This window comes from Dendrobates tinctorius, unplaced genomic scaffold (genome assembly GCF_039654945.1).
Source record: "Dendrobates tinctorius isolate UK_male_01 unplaced genomic scaffold, ASM3965494v1 ptg000079l, whole genome shotgun sequence".
Lineage (NCBI taxonomy): Eukaryota > Metazoa > Chordata > Amphibia > Anura > Dendrobatidae > Dendrobates > Dendrobates tinctorius.
The window spans coordinates 11897914-11918997 of record NW_027361747.1 but is presented as its reverse complement, the minus strand read 5'-3'; the positions used below and the strand labels follow the sequence as shown (position 1 = coordinate 11918997).

Sequence of the window (21084 nt, the reverse complement as noted above, 5' to 3'; positions counted from 1 at the left end):
CAATGAGGTGAGGGAGATACAAAGTACAGGTGTGTATTTACAGTGATGTATTTACAATGATGGTCCAGCCCTCTTGAGGGAGTGAGGGATGGATGGAGATAGTGAATGGGCTACACACACACACTTACACATAGAATTACTTTGATTAGTGAACCTGATAGGCTGTTCTGAACAAATGTGTTTTGAGGGAGCGCCTGAAACTATGCAAATTTTGGATAGTCCTAATTTCTTGGGGTAGAGCATTCCAGAGGGTTGGCGCAGTACGGGAGAAGTCTTGGAGTCAGGAGTGGAAGGTACGGATTGGTGCAGAGGTTAGTCGAAAGTCGTTTCCAGAGCACAGCGGCCGGTTAGGCCGATAGACAGAAATGAGGGAGGAGATGTAGGGGGGTGCTGCACTGTGGAGAGCTTTGTGGGTGAGAACAAGTACTTTGAATTGGATCCTATATTGAATGGACAGCCAATGTAAGGACTGACGAAGAGCGGACGTGTCCGAGTACCGATTAGCCAGATAGGTGACCCTGGCTGCTGCATTAAGTATGGACAGGAGAGGGGATAGTCGAGTAATGGGGAGACCAATTAATAGAGCGTTGCAGTAATCCAGGTGGGAGTGGATCAATGTAACAGTGAGGGTTTCTGTTGTTTCCATGGTGAGAAAAGGGCGGATTTTAGAGATGTTCTTTAGGTGTAAGTGGCAAGAGCAGACAAGAGATTGTATATGGGATGTGAAGGAGAGATTGGTGTCAAATATAACACCCAGACAGCGCACCTGCTGCCGGGTTGTTATTGTGGTGCCACCCACGGAGAGGGAAATGTCAGATTTAGGGAGGTTAGTATTTAAGTCACATGCAGTCCATTTCATTGTGATCCTCCTTGAGATGGTTCTACTCCTTCGTTGGAGTCCAGCTGTGTTTAATCAAACTGATAGGACTTGATTTGTAAAGTGACACACACCTGTCTATATAAGACCTCACAGCTTACAGTGCATGTTAGACCAAATGAGAATCATGAGGTCAAAGGAACTGGCCATAGAGCTCAGAGACAGAATTGTGGCAAGGCACACATCTGGCCAAGGTTACAAAAGAATTTCTGCAGTACTCAAGGTTCCTAAGAGCACAGAGGCCTCCATAATCATTGAAAGGAAGAAGTTTGGGACCGCCAGAAGTCTTCCTAGAACTGGCCGTCTAGCCAAACTGAGCAATCATGGGAGAAGAGCCTTGGTGAGAGAGGTAAAGAAGAACCCCAAAATCACTGTGGCTGAGCTCCACAGATGCAGTAGAGATATGGGAGAAAGTTCCACAAAGTCAACTATCATTGGAGCCCTCCACCAGTCGGGCCTTTATGGCAGAGTGGCCTGATGGAAACCTCTCCTCAGTGCTAGATATATGAAAGCCGGCATAGAGTTTGCTAAAAAAAACAAATGAAGGACTCCCAGACTATGAGAAATATGATTCTCTGGTCTGATGAGACGAAGATAGAACTTTTTGTTTATTATTCTAAGTGGTATTAGTGTAGAAAACCAGGCACTGCTCATCACCTGCCCAATATAATTCCAACAGTGAAACAAGGTGGTGGCAGCATCATGCTATGGGGGAGTTTTTCATCTGCAGGGACAGGACAACTGGTTGCAATTGAAAGAAACATGAATGCAGCTAAGTACAGAGATGTCCTGGATAAAAACCTCTACCAGAGTGCTCTGGACTTCAGACTTGGCCGAAGGTTGACCTTCCTACAAGACAATAACCCTAAGCATACAGCTAAAATAACAAAGAAGTGGCTTCAGAACAACTCTGTGACCATTCTTGACTGGACAAGTGTTAAGGTTTCGAGAAAACCTGAGAGTGGACCCTCTGGGTCGTGATTCCAGAGCCCCCGTGGGCGAGCGGACCAGGTGAGACCACCCCCTATACAGGGAGTGTCAGGAGCAGGCACAAGGGAGATAGAACCACAACAGCTGGAGCCAAAGGGGCGACTCAGGGCAATACAGGGGATATACATGGAGATACAGAGAGGAGAACAGGGAACTCCGGAGTGCGAAGGGTGTGACACAGAAATGGGAATTGCAGAGAAGAAGCGGGATCTGATGAACCGGGAGCTAGCAAGAACTTGATACTGCAAGAAAGTGAGAGAGCAGAACAGAATGAGGTTGGTAAGTGGGAGACCAATCCTGGAGTAAGAAAAACAGCAGTGGTTACACAAAAGGCACAAAAGACACAAAGACCAAAAATAGGGGACAGCGGGAGACACAGGAAACAAACGGATTAGCCAGAGAGTTGGGGCCTGCAGACAAAGGAAGGTGCCAGGCGCAGAGACGCTGGTGCTAGCCACACAGATAATCAGGTTCCTTACCAGTTCAGAGGCTGTGCAGAAATACCTGGTGGGCGCCGCCATGACAGGGCAGAGCCATCGGGACAAAACCTCTCAGCGACATCCTGAAGGACTGAAGGAGCGCGGCCGTGCATGCGCGGACCACCGACCTGCTGAGACCCCGAGAAGGCAGCCGAGAGGCGGGGCGGAACACAATCTGCGATGCGCTGAGAGGAGGTGGAGCACAGATGAGTACCCGCAGGCGTGACACCCAGCCAGAGCTCTGACCTAAACCCAATTGAGCATCTCTGGAGAGACCTGAAAATAGCTGTCCACCAACTTTCTCCATCCAACCTGATGAAACTGGAGAGGATCTGCAAGGAAGAATGGCAGAGGATCCCCCAATCCAGGTGTGAAAAACTTGTTGCATCATTCCCAAGAAGACTCATGGCTGTACTAGGTCAAAAAGGTGCTTTTACTCAATACTGAGCAGAGGGTCTGAATACTTATGATCATGTGATATTTCAGTTTTTCCTTTTTAATAAATTTGCAAAAATGTATACATTTCTGCTTTTTTCAGTCACATGGGGTGCAGAGCGTACATGAGGATGAGAAAAAAATGAACTTTTTTAAATTTACCAAATGGCTACAATGAAACAAAGAGTGAAAAATTTAAAGGGGTCTGAATACTTTCCATGCCCACTGTAAATTCTACATATACTGTTAACATTGAGTAAATGCTAATAGAAGAAAGACAATATTAAAGCTACATTCCCACAATAAGCTTTTGGAGAATTTTTGATGTTGCAAATTTTCTGCACCATTTCAGCACTATTAAATTCGGTTAATTGTGTTATTTCAATACATTTGTTAAGTGTATTTTTTTACATACGTTTATATCACGGTGTTTATGCTGCACTTTTTTTGTGTATCATGTTTTAACCCCTTCACCCCGTAGTCTGTTTTCTCCTTCCTGATCAGGCCAATTTTTTACATTCTGACCACTTTCACATTATGAGGTAATAAATCTGTAACGCTTCAATGGATCCCACTGATTCTGAGAATGTTTTTTCGTGACATCTTGAACTTCATGATAATGGTAACATTTCTTTGATATGACTTACGTTTATTTGTGAAAAAAATCAAGAATTCAGTAAAATTGTTGAAAATTTTTCAATTTTCAAACTTTTAATTTGTATGCCCTTCAATAAAAGAGTTATGTCACAGAAAATAGTTCATAAATAAAATTTCCCACTTGCCTACTTTACAACAGCACAAATTATTAAACATAATTTTTTTTTGTTACAAAACCATTTTCTTTAGGGACCACATCACATTTCAAGTGACCTTGAGGAGCCTATATGACAGAAAATACCACAAAATGACACCATTCTAAAAACTGCACCCCTCAATGTGCTGAAAAACACATTCAAGAAGTTTATTAACCCTTCTAGGGCTTCACGTGAATTAATGGAATTTGAAAGTAAAACATAAACATTTACGTTTATTTGTGAAAAAAATCAAGAATTCAGTAAAATTGTTGAAAATTTTTCAATTTTCAAACTTTTAATTTGTATGCCCTTCAATAAAAGAGTTATGTCACAGAAAATAGTTCATAAATAAAATTTCCCACTTGCCTACTTTACAACAGCACAAATTATTAAACATAATTTTTTTTTGTTACAAAACCATTTTCTTTAGGGACCACATCACATTTCAAGTGACCTTGAGGAGCATATATGACAGAAAATACCACAAAATGACACCATTCTAAAAACTGCACCCCTCAATGTGCTGAAAAACACATTCAAGAAGTTTATTAACCCTTCTAGGGCTTCACATGAATTAATGGAATTTGAAAGTAAAACATAAACATTTAACTTTTTTCACAAAAATTTTCCTTTAGGCCCAATTTTTTTACTTTCACAAGGGTAATAGGAGAAAATGGACAATACAATTTGTTGTGTAATTTCTCCTGAGTGCACCAATACCCAATATGTGGAGTAAAACTACTGTTTGGGTACACGGCAGGGCTCGAAAGGGAAGGAGTGCCATTTGACTTTTGAATGCAGAATTTGCTGGAATAATTAGCGGACATCATGTCACGTTTGGAGAGTGCCTGATGTGCCTAAACAGTGGAAACCCCTCACTAGTGACACCATTTTGGAAACTAGACCCCTCAGGGAGCTTATGTAGATGTGTATTAAGTACCTTGACTCCACAGATGCTTCACAGAAGTTTCTAACATTGAGGCGTGAAAATAAAGAATTCTATTTTTTTTTAAATAATTTTTCTTTTTTTTGTTCTTTACTTGTTTTTTAATACTTTTATACTTTTTTTATAATTCTTTTGTTACTTTTTTACTTTGTTCCACTATGGGATATCATCCTTATACTGACAGATCACTAATCTGACTCTCTGCTATTCTTGTGCACTGCAGGGTATCAGAGCAGCGTCTGAAAGGCAGGGATGGAGATATGTTAGCTCCTGCTCTTAGCAGACGCTCACAAGCCACCTTCCCTGAAGGATCCCGGCCGGGAATCACTATGGAGACCATCAGCGCAATGCGACGTTGCTGCAGGGTGTCAACTCTCACATAGAGCTGACACCTGCACCCGATCACCGCAATGTTCAGCATGAGCCTGTACATATACTGTGGTTTGCGGGAACGCAGCTCCCGAAGCACCTTATATGTACGACACATGTCAGGATGGGGTTAGAGAAAGCTTCTTTGTTTTTGATACTTCCTGGTATTTGGCTTTGACTAAACTTTATGGACATACTTAGTTGCATATTATATGCATTTTTTGTGCGTTTCTGCCAGGGCTGTGGAGTCGGAGTTGGAGTTGTGGAATCGGTGCCTATTTTGTTGCAGATGGAGTCTGTGTAACGCGGACCGACTCCGATTCCTAAATGGCAGATGGCAGAGGAAGTGTGATTCTCTGGGCAATTTTCCAATCTAAAATCTTCAATTCTGGCATTTATGTTAATGTCACTTCGATCTACAATAATGAATCCATTCATGGCCATAGCATCTCCCGATGTGAGTTGGCACATCACTATAATGCATCCTGCTACACTACAAAAACGTTCTTTGCAGAACAGGAAATTTAATTCTATTATCACAATGGTCAGAGAAAATGGTAAAATTTTGATGTTTGTCAATATAGATGATTAGGGATGGCTGAACCCGAACTGCGATAGCTTTTGGGCTGTGGGCACTTTCAGAGCAATCACAGCCATGCTAAATATGGCCACGGCTGTGATTGACCGGCGCACCAGGTGACCTGGCCTGTATAAATGCCGGATCATGGATGTCACTGACATTTTGCTCTAATTAGCATAGGGACAGGATGCAGCTGGAGTGAGGGACAATGTTAGGTTCTGTATGTGGGCACTCTGCAAAAAAGCCTCTGTATCTGTACTATGCACTAGAGATGGGCACACCCCTGGATGTTCTGGCATCTGAGGATCGTGGTCATCTGGTTTCCACTTCACCCCTTTGCAAGTCAGCCAAGTAGTCTGTGCCGCAAGTCATGCAGCAGTCACTTCTGCTTTTTGATGGCTCTGCTGGCTGTGGTTCCGCAGGCCTTCCACCTTGCCTTGCCCCAAAAGTGGAAAAAATTGAGTGCACTGATTCCCAACCACTGATTCAGTTGGAAGATGAATACGTGGACGGGTTAGTGCACACGGTCAGCGAACCACTGCAGCACATATTTGATGATGATGAAACACAGATGCCAATTGCTGCAGTTTGTATATGATGCGGGGGATGAGGCTCTAGACCCCACATGAGGCGAAGGCCATCCTAGTGGCGAGCGCAGTTTGGAGGAACAAGCAGGACAGCAAAAGAAGTTGCAGGGTGAAAAAACACAGTGGGTGGCCCCTAGTCAGTACATTGGCTGCTACTGGCCACCACGCCAAGGAAATCAGAACAGCAAAGCCAGCTGAAAGGAGCTCCCTAATGTTGTATTTATTTAGCCAATGTGCTTACGACAAGACATGGGTAGTTTGCATGCTGTGAAATCAGAGCCTGAAGTGAGGCATAAATGTTCTGAACCTGAGCAACACCTGCATGACAAGACATCTGGATTCTAAGAATAAGGTGCAGTAGAGTACACACCTTAAAAAGTATGACAGATCTGAGCCTCCTCCTGCTCCCTCTACTGCTGCGGTCTCAGCCTCTTTCTCCCACTCATGATCAACAGGTCACCTGCCTCTTCACAAAGAGGGGATGTGACAGCGCAACCTCCACCATCAGTGTCACCAAGCACCTCCACACTGTCCCATCAACACGTTCAGCTCTCCATCCACCAATCACTCAAGAGAAAGAGGAAATCCCCCCATACCCACCCAGGAGCCATGGTCCTGAATACCAGCATTACCAAATTACTGGCCTTTGAAATGCTGCCATTCCGGCTGGTGGAGATGGACAGTTTTAAAAACTGGTAGCGGTGACTGTCCCACAGTACGCTGATCGCAGCCGCTAGTACTTTTGCAGGTGGGCCATCCCTGCTATGCACACACATGTTGCGGACCAAATCAGGTATGCACTCCGCAAAGCTACCAGAGGCAAGGTCCACATAACCACCAATACGTGGATCATAAAGCACGGCTAGGGATGTTACATCTCCCTAATTGTCCACTGGGTAAATGTAGTGGCAGCAAGGCGTAAAGCGCTCTAGTGCATGTCCTACCAACACAGAGAATTGTTGGACATTCCTTTGTCGAGGTTGCCTCTACCTCTTACTCCATTACCTCCTTATCTGGTCACACTAAGACCTGCACCACCAACTTCAGCACAGCCAGGGGGAGGTGACAGCAGGCTGTTATGAAAGACATCTGTATAGGGGAAAAATTCCACACCATGCAGGAGCTGTGGATGGGGATCAAACAGCAGACAGGTGAGTGGTTGGTGCCAGTAAACCTCAAGCCTCGCCTGATGGGCGGCGATAATAGGCGAAATCTCATAGCAGCTCTGGGCCTACCTGGTTTCACAAACATCCCTTGCCAGGTCTGAATTTGGTGGTGCAGAGCTTCCTTAAAAATTACCCACATATGTAAGAGCTGCTGCTGAAAGTGCAGGCAGTGTGTGTGCACTTTCAGTGTTTTCACTCTGCTGCTGCTCCTGTCTGTGCTACAGTGTCATTTCTGCCTTCCTGGTGGAACTCCACTTTGCATATGCTGGAGAGACTGTGTGTGCAACGGCAGGCAATAATGGAGTTTCAGCTGCAGCATGCTCGGCTGAGTCTTTCTGTGGAACAACAACACTTCACCACCAATGAGTAGGCCTCCATGCTGGACTTGTGTGTTGTGTTGAACTCCAGCAACATGGCCATCAATGATGATGCTATCATGAGCTTTAGTATACCACTTCTATGCATGCCGAAAAAAACACTTCAGGTGATAATGGATGAGGTGATGGCACAGGAACAAGAGGAGCAGAGACACCTTTATCAGGCCTGTCGTACCAACAGCGGCCAGGTCCAAAACTGTCCAGCCAGGGGCCACTTTTGGAGGATGAGGAGGAACCATGTTCACAGCAGGGTGGTGCTCAAAGCAGCTCACGAGCATCACTGGAGCATGGCTGGCAGGATACAGAGGACCCAGGCCATACACCTCCCACTGAGGACAGCTTGTTGTTGCCTCTGGGCAGCTTGGCACACATGAGCCAATATATGCTATTGTTCATGCGCAATAACCGCCGAGTTGCTCGAATTGTTATAGCTGCTGATTACTGGATGGCCACCCTGCTGGATCCCATCTACAATGACAATGCACCATCATTATTTCCGCCACTGGAGCAGAATCACAAAATGTGTGAATACAAGCGCATGTTGGTAGAGGAACTACTGACGACATTCCCACCTGACAGCGGATACTCAGTAGAAGAACAAGGCAGAGGAAGAGAAAGTTGCCAATGCGGTTGGGACACCACCACTGCCTCAGAAGGCAGAATTAGCATGGCTGAAATGTGTAAAAACGTTCTCAGCACGCCACAACATCTGGCACCACCATCTGATACGGCCATTATTAGCAGGAGGCAGCATTACAACAACATGGTGGAAGAGCACCTGTTCACACGTCTCCGCGTACTAACTGATGGGACTAACCCATTTAACTTCTGGGTGTCCAAATTTAACAAATGGCCTGAGCTTGCCCTTTTTGCCTTGGAGGTGCTGAACTGCCCTGCTGAACGTGTATTTAGCATGGCAGGAAGTGTGATCACACACAGGCGCATCTGCCTGTCCACAGCCAACGTAAGGAAGCTAACATTAAAATGAACCAGACGTGGATCCCACAGAACTTGTCCGCACCTTTGGCTGATTAGACAACATACTATCAGCACTTAGCCATTATTCAAATGTATTTGCCATTTGTAAATAGAGAAAAAGCTCCTTAGCTTGAGTCACTAGTGCGACAGTACTGTATGTCTATTCACTAATCCCCCTCTATGGGCTCTCACATAGGAATTGCTTTCTGTCTTCAGCTTCTTTGACTCAATTCACATCTTCAGGTTGCAAGTGTATCTCTATCTCCTTCTATTTGCCACTTGTTTCATTTTGGGGCCTCCCCAAATAAAAAAACAGTGTTGGCTATCTTCTCCTTTGCCTGCTCCACCCATACCGCCACGTCCACCTCCACCCACTTCACTTCCTCTTACACGTGAACCTCCACCTCCTGATTCTAGATTATTTTTCTGTTTTCTTAATTCTATGTTCTTCTAAGTCAGTTCCCTAAAACAAAACAAAAAAAGATGAAAAAACAACCCCTCTCCCACAAACACAGTGTTGGATTACTCCTCCCTTGCCTCTTCCACTTACACCTCCATGTCCACCTCCTCAACTTACATCTCCGCCTCTTGGTTCTAGATTGTTATTTTTTGTTTGGTTAATGCTAGTAAGTTCCATAAAAAAAATGAAAAAACAAACAAAAATGTCACAAAGTGTTGGATTACCTCTCCCTTGACTCTTCCACCTACACCATCACATTCACCTCCACCTCCTCTTCCACTTGGACCTCTGCCTCCTGAGTCAAGATTATTATTTTTCCTTTTTTACTATTCTGTTATTTTAAGTCATTTCGCTATCCACATTTGTTTGCAGCCCCCTAGCCCTTACTATGACCATTTTGCAGCCATTTTAAAGCAACACTGTTTGGATCCTCATTGACTTATATTGTGTTCGGGTTCAGGGTAAAGTTTGTGGTCAAGTTCTGATGCCAAACCGAACATTGAACTACAGTTTGGCCGAACCCGAGGAACCCAAACATCTACAGTTGGGGTCCCCCATAGTATTCTTAACAAGCTGAGGAAAAGCAGACAGCTGGGGGCTGATGTTTGTAGTCTGGGAAGGGGGCAATAAACATGGAGCTTCCCATGCTAATAATATCAGCTCACAGCTGTCTACTTAACCTTTAGTAGTTATTAACTATCCAATTTATCTATTAGATTGTTTTATTAGTTTCAAAACTAGCTTGAAATGACATAGAGAATTACTGTACGTAAAAGCTGGTGTTAAAAACACATTGCATATGGATTGAAAATGTATCACATTGTACTCTCATGACACTCATCCTACTTTTCAGGAACAACAATGGACAGATTTTATTTATGCTGATGAGTGTAAGCCCTGAGCCCAAACTCACCATGAGGCCCTCTTCACATGTACATGTTTCTGGTATGTCTGGCATCCGTTTTCACACGTATCAAAGACACATATCCACACATATCAAATTTTTTACCAGCAGCAAGGATGACAAGGGCCAATACAAGTCTATGGATCCATGTAAAACATGTACAAAAAAAGGATTGCATCCCTGTGACAGCCGTGTGTTTAACATTGCAAAGTATAGGAGAAGCTTTGGAATTGATTTTTCTTAAGCTCTACCAGAAAAAAATGGATGGCACCTTGATGGCACACTCATGGCACACTGATCCAAAACACTGATGACACTGGTACCGTTTTTATCCGGTACCAGTATTATGCAGACATGTGAATGGGGCCCTAGCTAAATTGGAGATAACAAAGCAAATACCTTGGACTAGTCGGTCAGGGAGTCTCTTCACCCTGAGCAGTCTGTCCTCACATGTTGTAATTGCTCTACCCTTGGCATGATTGAAGTCCTCCTCTCTGGCCATGTCATCTTTGCAGCCCAAAGAGGAGGACTTCAAAAATCTTCTCTAATTTTGGACTCATCAGGGAAAAGCCATGCTCCATCAGATTAATTTGTTGTAATTAGCATATGCGAAGGGCGGCAAATAAAAGTTGTTTTAGGGCTCAGGAGTAGAGATGAGCGAATTTGTTTGAATTTTGTGCCCAAATCTGATTTTGACATTTTCGAGCCATATTCGAACACTATTCGTGCCAAACATTTGTCTTATAATCAATTCCGAATATATTCGATAATTTCTACTCCCATTGACTCTAATGACGTTCGGCTGTGTTCGACGAATATTGCAAAAACAAAATTCGAATCCGATCGTATTCGGAACCAAATTCGCTCATCTCTACTCAGGAGAACTACTGTCTGTAAGGCTCTAAATGCCTATTGGGGGCTTTTTTTAAGATTTAGGGAACTTGAAATGTTCTCTTAAGATGAGCTTGTTATAACCAGTTCTAAAAGCTTTGATTTATAAATCTAGCTTTGTTAATATTACACCATTAGTCTTAAGAACAAAGTGAGGACAGTTTAGAAACGCAGCATAGGTGCTTGGCTGCTAGTTTCATATGACTTATGAGCCGGTAGCGCGGCCTCCTTCTCTGAGCGTATGGATGGCTCTGAATTACGTCCTTTCTGACTGCTGCTCTTATTTATCTATCCATCTCTCACACGTGATACTATACTTATCTTTTCTTAAACATTTAAGATGAAAGAAATAAATAATCCTACCAACACTTAGCTCAGATCAGGCCAAGATTTACATTTTATAGCTGCAGGAACATCCTGTGTCTATAAATTACATCTGTCACAAATTCTTAGGATTGAAGTAAGCAAGGCTTATAGCTATGATAACAAAGTACTGCAGATGCAAAATGTAAACCCTTTACTAAAGGACCAAACTGGCTCCTCATCAATCCCTCCAGATTCCATCTGCCATGTTGATCTTTCAGTCTATTAGTGGTACTAAAACATCTGCCCTTTGCACAGTTCCCCACAATTCTGTAGAGTAAGGGTATGTGCACACAACACCTTTAGACCCTTCTTTTTCTGGAAGCATCTTTTTTGTTGCATCCATCGCATGTTTTGTTTTTTTTTTCATTTTAATTTTGTGATTAAAATAGTGACGTCTTCCAAGCAGGTTAAGCCTGAAGAAGGGTCATGTAATTTCCTTTAGCAGCTTTGAAGACTTTCAAAGCTTGAATTGGTTAAAAGAAGTTGCAAAGTTTGGAACGTATGTGTAACAAGTCGTTTTGTCATTGTTGTGCATATGTTCACTATTTTTATTATTTATTGAGCTTTTTTTCTTAGGCGGGTTCCAGGTGGAATATCCCTGAATAAGATGTTGATACAAAGAAGTGCCTGGGATACCTATTTCCCATGCCCTTTTAATTGAACAGCTGAATGCCAAGATTTTCTATTTTCAGAAAAAAATGAACAAAGAGAAAAATGTAATTAACCACTTTAGGCTATGTGCCCACGTTGCGTGTTAAAACGATTTTTTCCGCAATGCAATTCCGCCGCGGAAAAAAGCGCAGCATTAGCACAGCATGTGCGGAATGCCATAGGAATGCACGGGGGGCGTTCTGTACACGATTTTTAAACGTTTTCGCAGCGTTTTCGTGCCGAAAATCACGGCAAAAACTCTTAAAAATGGCATCGTGGGCACACAGCCCCCCATGCATTCCTATGGCATTCCGCACATGCTGTGCTAATGCTGCGCTTTTTTCCGCGGCGGAATCGCATCGCGGAAAAAATCGCAGCATGGTCATTCTTTTGTGCGGAATCACAAAGAATTGCCACGATTTAGCACCCATAGGAATGCATGAGAATTGCTTACTTCCCGCATGTGGCTATGCCCACCATGCGGGAAGTTAAGAGTCTCATGTGCGGTTGGTACCCATGGTGTGGAGGAGAGGAGACTGTCCTCCAGGCCCTGGGTACCATACCCCTGTAAAAAAAAGAGTGAAAAATAAAAAATCGGGGTATATTTACCTTCCGACGTCCCGCGCTGCATTCCCGGCCAAAGCGTTCCCAGTAATGCCTTGCGGCAAGGTCCAGTGATGACATAGTCTCGCGAGACTCTAGCGGTCTCGCGAGATCGCTATAGTAACGCGAGACCAACGTCATCACTATGTTTTAACGAGTGTGACCAACCTGTCAGTCACTTTCCAAGCGATGCTTCAAATCGCTTGGAAAGTGCTTGAGAAAATCGCGGCAAAATCGCGAACAGAATCGCGGTAAATTCACAGTGAAATTGCGCTGAAAAAACCTGCGATTTCTGGGAAGGAGTCCGGTTTTTAGTGTGCGTTTTAACACGCAACGTGGGCACATAGCCTAAAATGAAATAAAGGGAAAAAATCCAAGTGCTGTGAAATGACAAAAAAAATACCCACAATTCCGACATTGTATTTTATTTATTTAACGTTCATTGTGCAGTAAAAAATAACCTGCCAAGATAATTCTTCAGGTCAGTAAGATTTCAGCTGTACTAAATTATTATAGTATTTTTTTTTATCTTAATGCTAAAAAAAACTAAATAAAATTGGTTTGCATTGCCATTTTCTGAGACCCATAAATTTTTTATTTTTCCACCGATAAAGCTAACTAAATGAGGGATTGTTTCCAGTGTGTTGAGATGATATTTTTTTGCTCCAATGTTTTGTGGGAAATGCGGCCAACGAAATATGGCAATTGTTTTTCTTATGGAGTTTATGGGTTTAATATATGTATGTTAACTGTTTATATATGTTAGATATGTTAATATATGTTAAATGTTTTGATTGGACTTTAATGGTTGTAGCAATACCGAATATATTTATTTTCCATTTTTCGTATAGTGGTGTGATTCAAATTTTTGCATTTTTTTTATTTCTTTAATATTTTTAAACCTTTTTTTTGTTTTACTTCTTTTCAATCCTATTAGGTACGTAGGTAAAATCATGGTCTCCTATGAAAACAGCTAACATGTCTCGGGAAAGATGTGGGCTCACCGCCAGAGCCCACATCAAAGGCAGAGAGTCTGACATCGGCATAAATTTACGCCCAACGTCGGAAAGGGGTTAAAAAAGTTTCTGTGCTGAGATAAACTTATAAATGTGTCCTTGCTGTGTACTGTGCAATGGCAGTGTCTGACGGTACAGGGACATGGTTTGTTTGGGGCACAATCCCTTTAATAGGTGCAGAATTTCTGCAAAATTAAAATTGCACCAAAAGCTCAACGTGGTAATGTAGCCTAACTTTCCATTTAATGTTTCAACTTTTCTCTCTTTTGGATCATTTCTAAGTATATAGTTGGTATACAGTTGTATATCTGCAGCGTATGCCTAATCATTCATTATTCCTATTAGTCATTATTATTATAATAGACAACTTTTGTCTTTCATGCGGGCAATCCCAGCATGTCATGGCATGCTGGAACCTTTAGTTCCACAACAGACAGACAGTCACAGCATACAGATCATATTTTGCCATATAATATAAATATTAATTTGTTCTCTTTATTTCCTTAGTTACCAGTAGTCTGTAAGTGCTCAATATAGAAAGGCCTCTCTGGAGAAGGAAGATGTCGGTTGAGTCTGGAATTTCCTGACGTAAAGAAATAAATCCTGACATTTCGGTACAGTTTTCGTGTTACCAAAGCTTCCGCGGCCGAGCGTCACATGTCACCCTGACCATAGGCTGCTCTGAGCACTGAATCATCTGTGTAGTGTTATACACACATTAATCATAATAATTACTTACAGAATTGGAGGTAATATTTCCTTTCCACTCCATAAATGCTTAAAAAGAACAGATATTGGGATCCGAGCAGTAAGAATCCATACCTGGCCGCTGTTAGTGTCCGCTGCAGAATGACTGGTTGCTATGGAGCTAGTAAATCATGTGCAATGCTGAACAAGCCCATTGTCCCCGGGCCTCCTCCTTACCAAGGATTGAAACAAGTCACGCTTAGGCAATATGCCTTCTGTACTCATAGCTCTTAGTGCACACATGTCAGGTTTTCACCACTTGGCCCCAGGGCAGGATCATATGGTTCAGCTAATGTTCTGTCCTGCATTACACAGTGAGCAATCAGTGACAGCTAGCAGGAAACAAGCTGATCCACAGCATGTCAATTTCTATTCATTTAATTGCTTCAATGTAGCGGGGTATTACAATAAGAATAACACTTTCTTAATATTTTAAGTTGGTTTTAATACTAGAGGTTAGGACCATCCCAAATAGGGTCACCGTGACGTGGTGGAATGGCTATTAAATTTTTTATCAAAATTATGTTAACCAAGTACCCTATATTATTTTTGTGCACTATTTCTATTTATTTATTTACTGCAGGGTATCTCCTCATTTTGTTTTTATCTTAGGTTTTGTCTCTTTAGTGGCCAGTGTGAACATACGCCTCCACGCTGCATGCACACCAACTAATATTCAGGTTCATCTCTTTCGGTAAGTAAGAGCATGGTGAGGATAGAAAGGACATTCAACATAGAATTGTGTGGATAAAACAAATCGATTTAATGTTCTTTCAAAAGGTGATTAGTACAAAAATGAATAAGTTCATAGCACAGAAAAATAAGTATTAGGCCACAAAAGAGAAAGCAAAACATTTATTAGTTATTCCATATAGTCTATGATGCTTGATGTGGTTCGTGGTGGAGATTCCGCAAGAGTGAGAGATCTCAACCAACAATTTTTAGGCCAGCTGAAATACCATTTCCTGCGATAGACGTAACATTAGATACTTTTTTTCCTGTTTTGTTGCCTCATATGATGGCATGCTGCTACCATATTAGAAGAATTCCACTAACCTGTTGAATATGCATTTTAGTTATTTGCATATTACCTCATTTTGGGATGCTGAAATCCTATAGCTATGATATTTGAGTACTGTACATTGTTATCGCCAATTACCATTTTGACATTTGAGTCCTACAGTTCTGACAAACAGAACAGATGTCTCTGCCAAGATTCTCAGATAACTAAGTCAATCACTATAACCAAAAGTATTTGCTAAGCATGTAAGATTTTAACCCCTTCACCACCTTGGGTTTTTCCATTATTGAGTTTCCGTTTTTTGCTCCCCTTCTTTCCAGGGCCATAACTTTTATTTTTCCATCAATATGGCCATGTGATGGCTTGTCTTTTGTGGGACGAGTTGTACTTTTGAATGACACCATTGGTTTCACCATATCAGGTACTGGAAAATGGGGAAAGAAATCCAAGTGCCGTAAAATTGCAAAAAAAAGTGCAATTGCACAGTTTTTCTTACCATGTTTACTAAATGTTAAAACTGACCTGCCATTATGATTCTACAGGTCATTATGAGTTCGAAGATACCAAACATGTATGCGGTAGGTTAAGTGGTTAAAAAAATCCAAGATTTGTAAAAAAAGAGTTGCCATTTTCCAAGACCTGTAATGTCTCCATTTTTTGTGATCTGGTGCTGAGTGAGGGCTTATTTTTTGTGTGTCGAGCTGAGGTTTTTATTGATACCATTTTGACGAAGATACAATCCTTTGATCGCCCGTTATTGCATTATAATTCCATTTTTTCTCACTGCAACATTTACTGATCAGATTAATTATTTTCATATATTGATAGATCTGACAATTCTGAACACGGTTATACCAAATATGTGTATGTTTTAAAAATTGTTTTATTTTGAAATGAGGGTGACTTAACCCCTTCACTACCAAGGGTGGTTTGCACGTTAACTCCCGGGCCAATTTTTACAATTCTGACCACTGTCCCTTTGAGGTAATAACTCTGAAACGCTTCCATGGATCCCAGTAATTCTGACATTGTTTTCTCGTGACATATTGTACTTCATGTTAGTGGTAAAATTTCATTCAAATAACTTGCGTTTAATTGTGAGAAAAATGGAAATTTGGCGAAAATTTTTAAAATTTCGCAATTTTCCAACTTTGAATTTTTATGCCCTTTAAGGCATAAAGGCTGATTTAATCACAGAGATACGGCACACAAAAAACTTATTAAATAACATTTCCCACAAGTTTACTTTACATCAGCACAATTTTGGAACCAAAATTTTTTTTATGTTAGGACGTTATAAGGGTTAGAAGTTGACCAGCGATTTCTCATTTTTGCAACACCATTTTATTTTTACGGACCACATCACATTTGAAGCCACTTTGAGGGGTCTATATGATAGAAAATACCCAAAAGTGACACCATGCCAAAAACTGCACCCCTTAAGGTGCTCAAAACCACATTCAAGAAGTTTATTAACCCTTCAGGTACGTCACAGGAATTTTTTTGAATATTTAAAAAAAAAATGAACATTTAACTTTTTTCACAAAAAAAATACTTCAGGTTCAATTTTTTTTATTTTACCAAGGGTAACAGGAGAAATTGGACTGCAAAAGTTATTGTGCAGTTTGTCCTGAGTACGCTGTTACCTGATATGTGGGGGGAACCACTGTTTCGGCGCATGGCAGAACTCAGAAGGGAAGGAGCGCCGTTTGTCTTTTTCACTGCAAAATTGGCTGGAATTCAGATCGGACGCCATGTCACGTTTGGCGAGCCCCTGATGTACCTAAACAGTGGAAACCCCCCACAACTAGACCCCCCAAGGAACTTATCTAGATGTGTGGTGAGAACTTTGAACCCACAAGGGCTTCACAGAAGTTTATAACGTACAGAGGTACAATTAAAAAATCATATTTTTTCCACAAAAATGATCTTTTAACCCTCAATTCTTATTTTTCCAAGGGTAACAGGACCCTAAAAGTTATTGTGCAATTTGTCCTGAGTATGCTGATACCCCACATGTGGGGGTAAACCACTATTTGGGCGCATGGCAGAGCTCGGCAAGGAAGCAGCGCCATTTGACGTTTTTGGCTGGAATTGAGATCGGACACCATGTCGCGTTTGGAAAACTCCTGATGTACCAAAACAGTGGAACCCCCCCACAAATGACACCATTTTGGAAACTAGACCCCCTAAGGAACTTATCTGGATGTGTGGTGAGCACTTTGAACCCCCCAGTGCTTCACAGAAGTTTATAACGCCCGGGCGTGAAAATAAAAAAATCGTATATTTTCCACAAACATGATCTTTTAGTCACCAATTTTTTTATTTTCCCAAGGGTACCAGGAGAAATTGGACCCCAAAAGTTGTTGTCCAATTTGTCCTGAGTACGCTGACACCCCATATATGGGAGAAAACTACTGTATGGACACACGTCAGGGCTCGGAAGGGAAGTAGTGACGTTTTGGAATACAGACTTTGATGGAATGGTCTGCGGGTGTCATGCTGCTTTTGGAGAGCCCCTGATGTACCTAAACAGTGGAAACCCCCCACAAGTGACCCCATTTTGGAAACTAGACCCCCTAAGGAACTTATCTAGATGTGTGGTGAGCACTTTGAGCCCCCAAGTGCTTCACAGAAGTTTATAATGCCCAGGCATGAAAATAAAAAATTTTTATTTTTTCCACAAACATGATCTTTTAGTCACCAATTTTTTTATTTTCCCAAGGGTAACAGGAGAAATTGGACCCCAAACGTTGTTGTACAATTTGTCCTGAGTACACTGATACCTCATATGTGGGAGAAAACTACTGTATGGGCACACGTCTGGGCACAGGAGGGAAGTAGTGATGTTTTGGAAAGCAGACTTTGATGGAATGGTCTGCGGGTGTCATGTGCGTTTGGAGAGCCCCTGATGTACCTAAACTATTGAAACTCCCCTCAAGTGACCCCATTTTGGAAACTAGACCCCCCACGGAACTTATCTAGATGTGTGGTGAGCACTTTGAACCCCCAAGTGCTTCACAGAAGTTTATAACGCCCGGGCATGAAAATAAAAATATCATTTTTTTTTCCACAAAAATGATATTTTTGCCCCCAATTTCTTATTTTCCTAAGGGTAACAGGAGAAATTGGACCACAAAAGTTGTTTTGCAATTTGTCCTGAGTAGGCTGATACCCCATATGTGGGGGTAAACCACTGCTTGGGCGCATGGCAGAGCTTGGAAGGGAAGGAGCACCATTTGACTTTTTCAACGCAGAATTGGCTGGAATTGAGATCAGACGCCATGTTGCATTTGGAGAGCACCTGATGTTCCCAAACAGTGGAAACCCCCCAATTCTAACTCCAACCCTAACCCCAACACACCCCTAACCCTAATCTCAGCACTAACCCTAGCCCTAACCCTAGCCCTAACCCTAACCCTAGCCCTAACCCTAGCCCTAACCCTAATGGGAAAAAGGAAATAAATACATTTTTTTTATTTTATTATTTTTCCCTAACTAAGGGGGTGATAACGGAAGATTTGATTTACTATTTATGGCGGGTTTTATGTTTGGAAGCTGTCAAACGCTAAAAGACGCTTTTTATTGTAAAAATAGTTTTTGCATCACCACATACTGAGAGCTATAATTTTTTCATATTTTGACCCACCGAGTCATGTGAGGCCTTATTTCTTGCGGGACGAGTTGACGTTTTTATTGGTACCATTTTTGGACACGTGACATCCTTTGATCGCTTTTTATTCTGATTTTTGGGACACAGAATGAACAAAAACCAGCGTTTCATGAATTTCTTTTGGGGGGTGCGTTTACACCGTTCCGCCTGCGGTAAAATTGATAAAGCGCTTTTATTCTTCGGGTCAGTACAGTTACAGCGATACCTCATTTAGGTCTTTTTTTATGTTTTGGCACTTTTATGCAATGAAAACAATTTTATATAAAGAATAATTATTTTTGCATCGCTTTATTCTGTGAGCTATAACTTTTTTATTTTTTTGCTGATGATGCTGTATGGTGGCTCGCTTTTTGTCGGACAAGATGATGTTTTCAGCGGTACCATGAATATTTATATGCACCTTTTTGATCACGCGTTATTGCACTTTTTGTTCGGCGGTATGATAATAAATCATTATTTTTTGCTTTGTTTTTTATTTTTATTTTTTAAGGGGTTCACTAAAGGGGTTAAGTTTTATAGGGCGGGTCATTATGGAGCAGCAATACTAAATATGTGTACTTTTATTGTTTTTGTTTTTTCATTTCCAAAAAATGAATTTATTTGGGAATTTTTTTTTAAAATTTATTTAGCGATTTTTTTAACCCCTTCCTGACATGAGACGTACTATCCCGTCCACGGTACCCGGGCCCGTATGACCGGGGACGGGATAGTACGTCTACCGCGATCAGCGGCGCCCACGTGGTGAGCGCCGCTGATCGCGGCCGGGTGTCAGCTGATTATCACAGCTGACACCCGGCACAATGTGTCAGGGGCGGTCACGGACCGCCCCCGACACATTAACCCCTTGCACACCGCGATCAAACGCGATCGCGGTGTACCGGGAGTTAAAGGGAAGCATCGGCAGGGAGGGGGCTCCCTCCGTGCTTCCCTGAGCCCCCCACGGCAGCGCAATGTGCAGCGCTGCTGCGGGGGGCTCCTTTCCTCCAGGCCCCCGAATCCAAGATGGCGACGGGGGCCTTCGGGGGCCTGGGGAAGCTGGCTTCCTCAGTGCCTGCAAAGCGCAGGCATGAGGAAGCCTTGTGCACTGCCTGTGACAGATTGCTGATCTGTCACAGTGATCTGTGATGTGACAGATCAGCGATCTGTCACAGGACAGTGATGTCCCACCTGGGACTATGTAATAAAGTAAAAAAAAAATTAAAAAAAAGTGTAAAAATAAATTTAAAAAAATCGCCAAATAAATTAGTAAAAAAAAAAAAAATATTCCCCAATAAATTCATTTTTTGAAAATAATAATAAAAAAAAGCAATAAAACTACACATATTAGGTATCGCCGCGTCCGTAATGACCTGCCCTATAAAACTGTCCCATTAGTTAACCCCTTTAGCGAACCCCTTAAAAAATAAAAATAAAAAACGAAGCAAAAAATAATGATTTATTATCATACCGCCAAACAAAAAGTGCAATAACGCGCGATCAAAAAGACGCATATAAATATCCATGGTACCGCTGAAAACGTCATCTTGTCCCGCAAAAAACGAGCCACCACACAGCATCATCAGCGAAAAAATAAAAAAGTTATAACTCGCAGAATAAAGCGATGCAAAATAATTATTTTTTATATAAAATAGTTTTCATTGCATAAAACCGACAAAAACATAAAAAAACGACCTAAATGAGGTATCGCTGTAACCGTACTGACCCGAAGAATAAAACCGCTTTATCAATTTTACCGCACGCGGAACGGTGTAAACGCACCCCCCCCAAAAGAAATTCATGAAACACTGGTTTTTGTTCATTCTGCGTCCCAAAAATCGGAATAAAAAGCGATCAAAAAATTTCACGTGCCCGAAAATGGTACCAATAAAAACGTCAACTCGTCCCGCAAAAAATAAGACCTCACATGACTCTGTGGGTCAAAATAAGGAAAAATTATAGCTCTCAATATGTGGTGATGCAAAAACTATTTTTACAATAAAAAGCGTCTTTTAGCGTGCGACAGCCGCCAAACATAAAAACCGCCATAAATAGTAAATCAAACCCCCCGTTATCACCCCCTTAGTTAGGGAAAAATAATAAAATAAAAAAAATGTATTTATTTCCATTTTTCCATTAGGGTTAGGGCTAGGGTTAGGGCTAGGGGTGTGTTGGGGTAGGGTTGGGGTAGGGTTAGG

The 21084-nt window shown here is 41.9% G+C and overlaps 1 protein-coding gene across 3 annotated transcripts in view; it reads right to left on the bottom strand.

Annotated features, from left to right (window-relative positions):
- The window catches only part of LOC141096754 (uncharacterized), a 243079-nt gene extending 228599 nt beyond the window's left edge, over positions 1–14480 (bottom strand). Inside the window, exon 1 of one of the 3 annotated variants that reach the window (XM_073583525.1) lies at positions 14209–14480. In XM_073583525.1, coding sequence (XP_073439626.1) covers positions 14209–14241 — 33 coding nt within the window. In that variant the 5' untranslated portion in view covers positions 14242–14480. The remainder of the gene's footprint in view (positions 1–14208) is intronic. The other 2 variants (XM_073583526.1, XM_073583527.1) reach the window with 2 other exon arrangements.
- Between the last annotated feature and the right edge of the window lie 6604 nt (positions 14481–21084).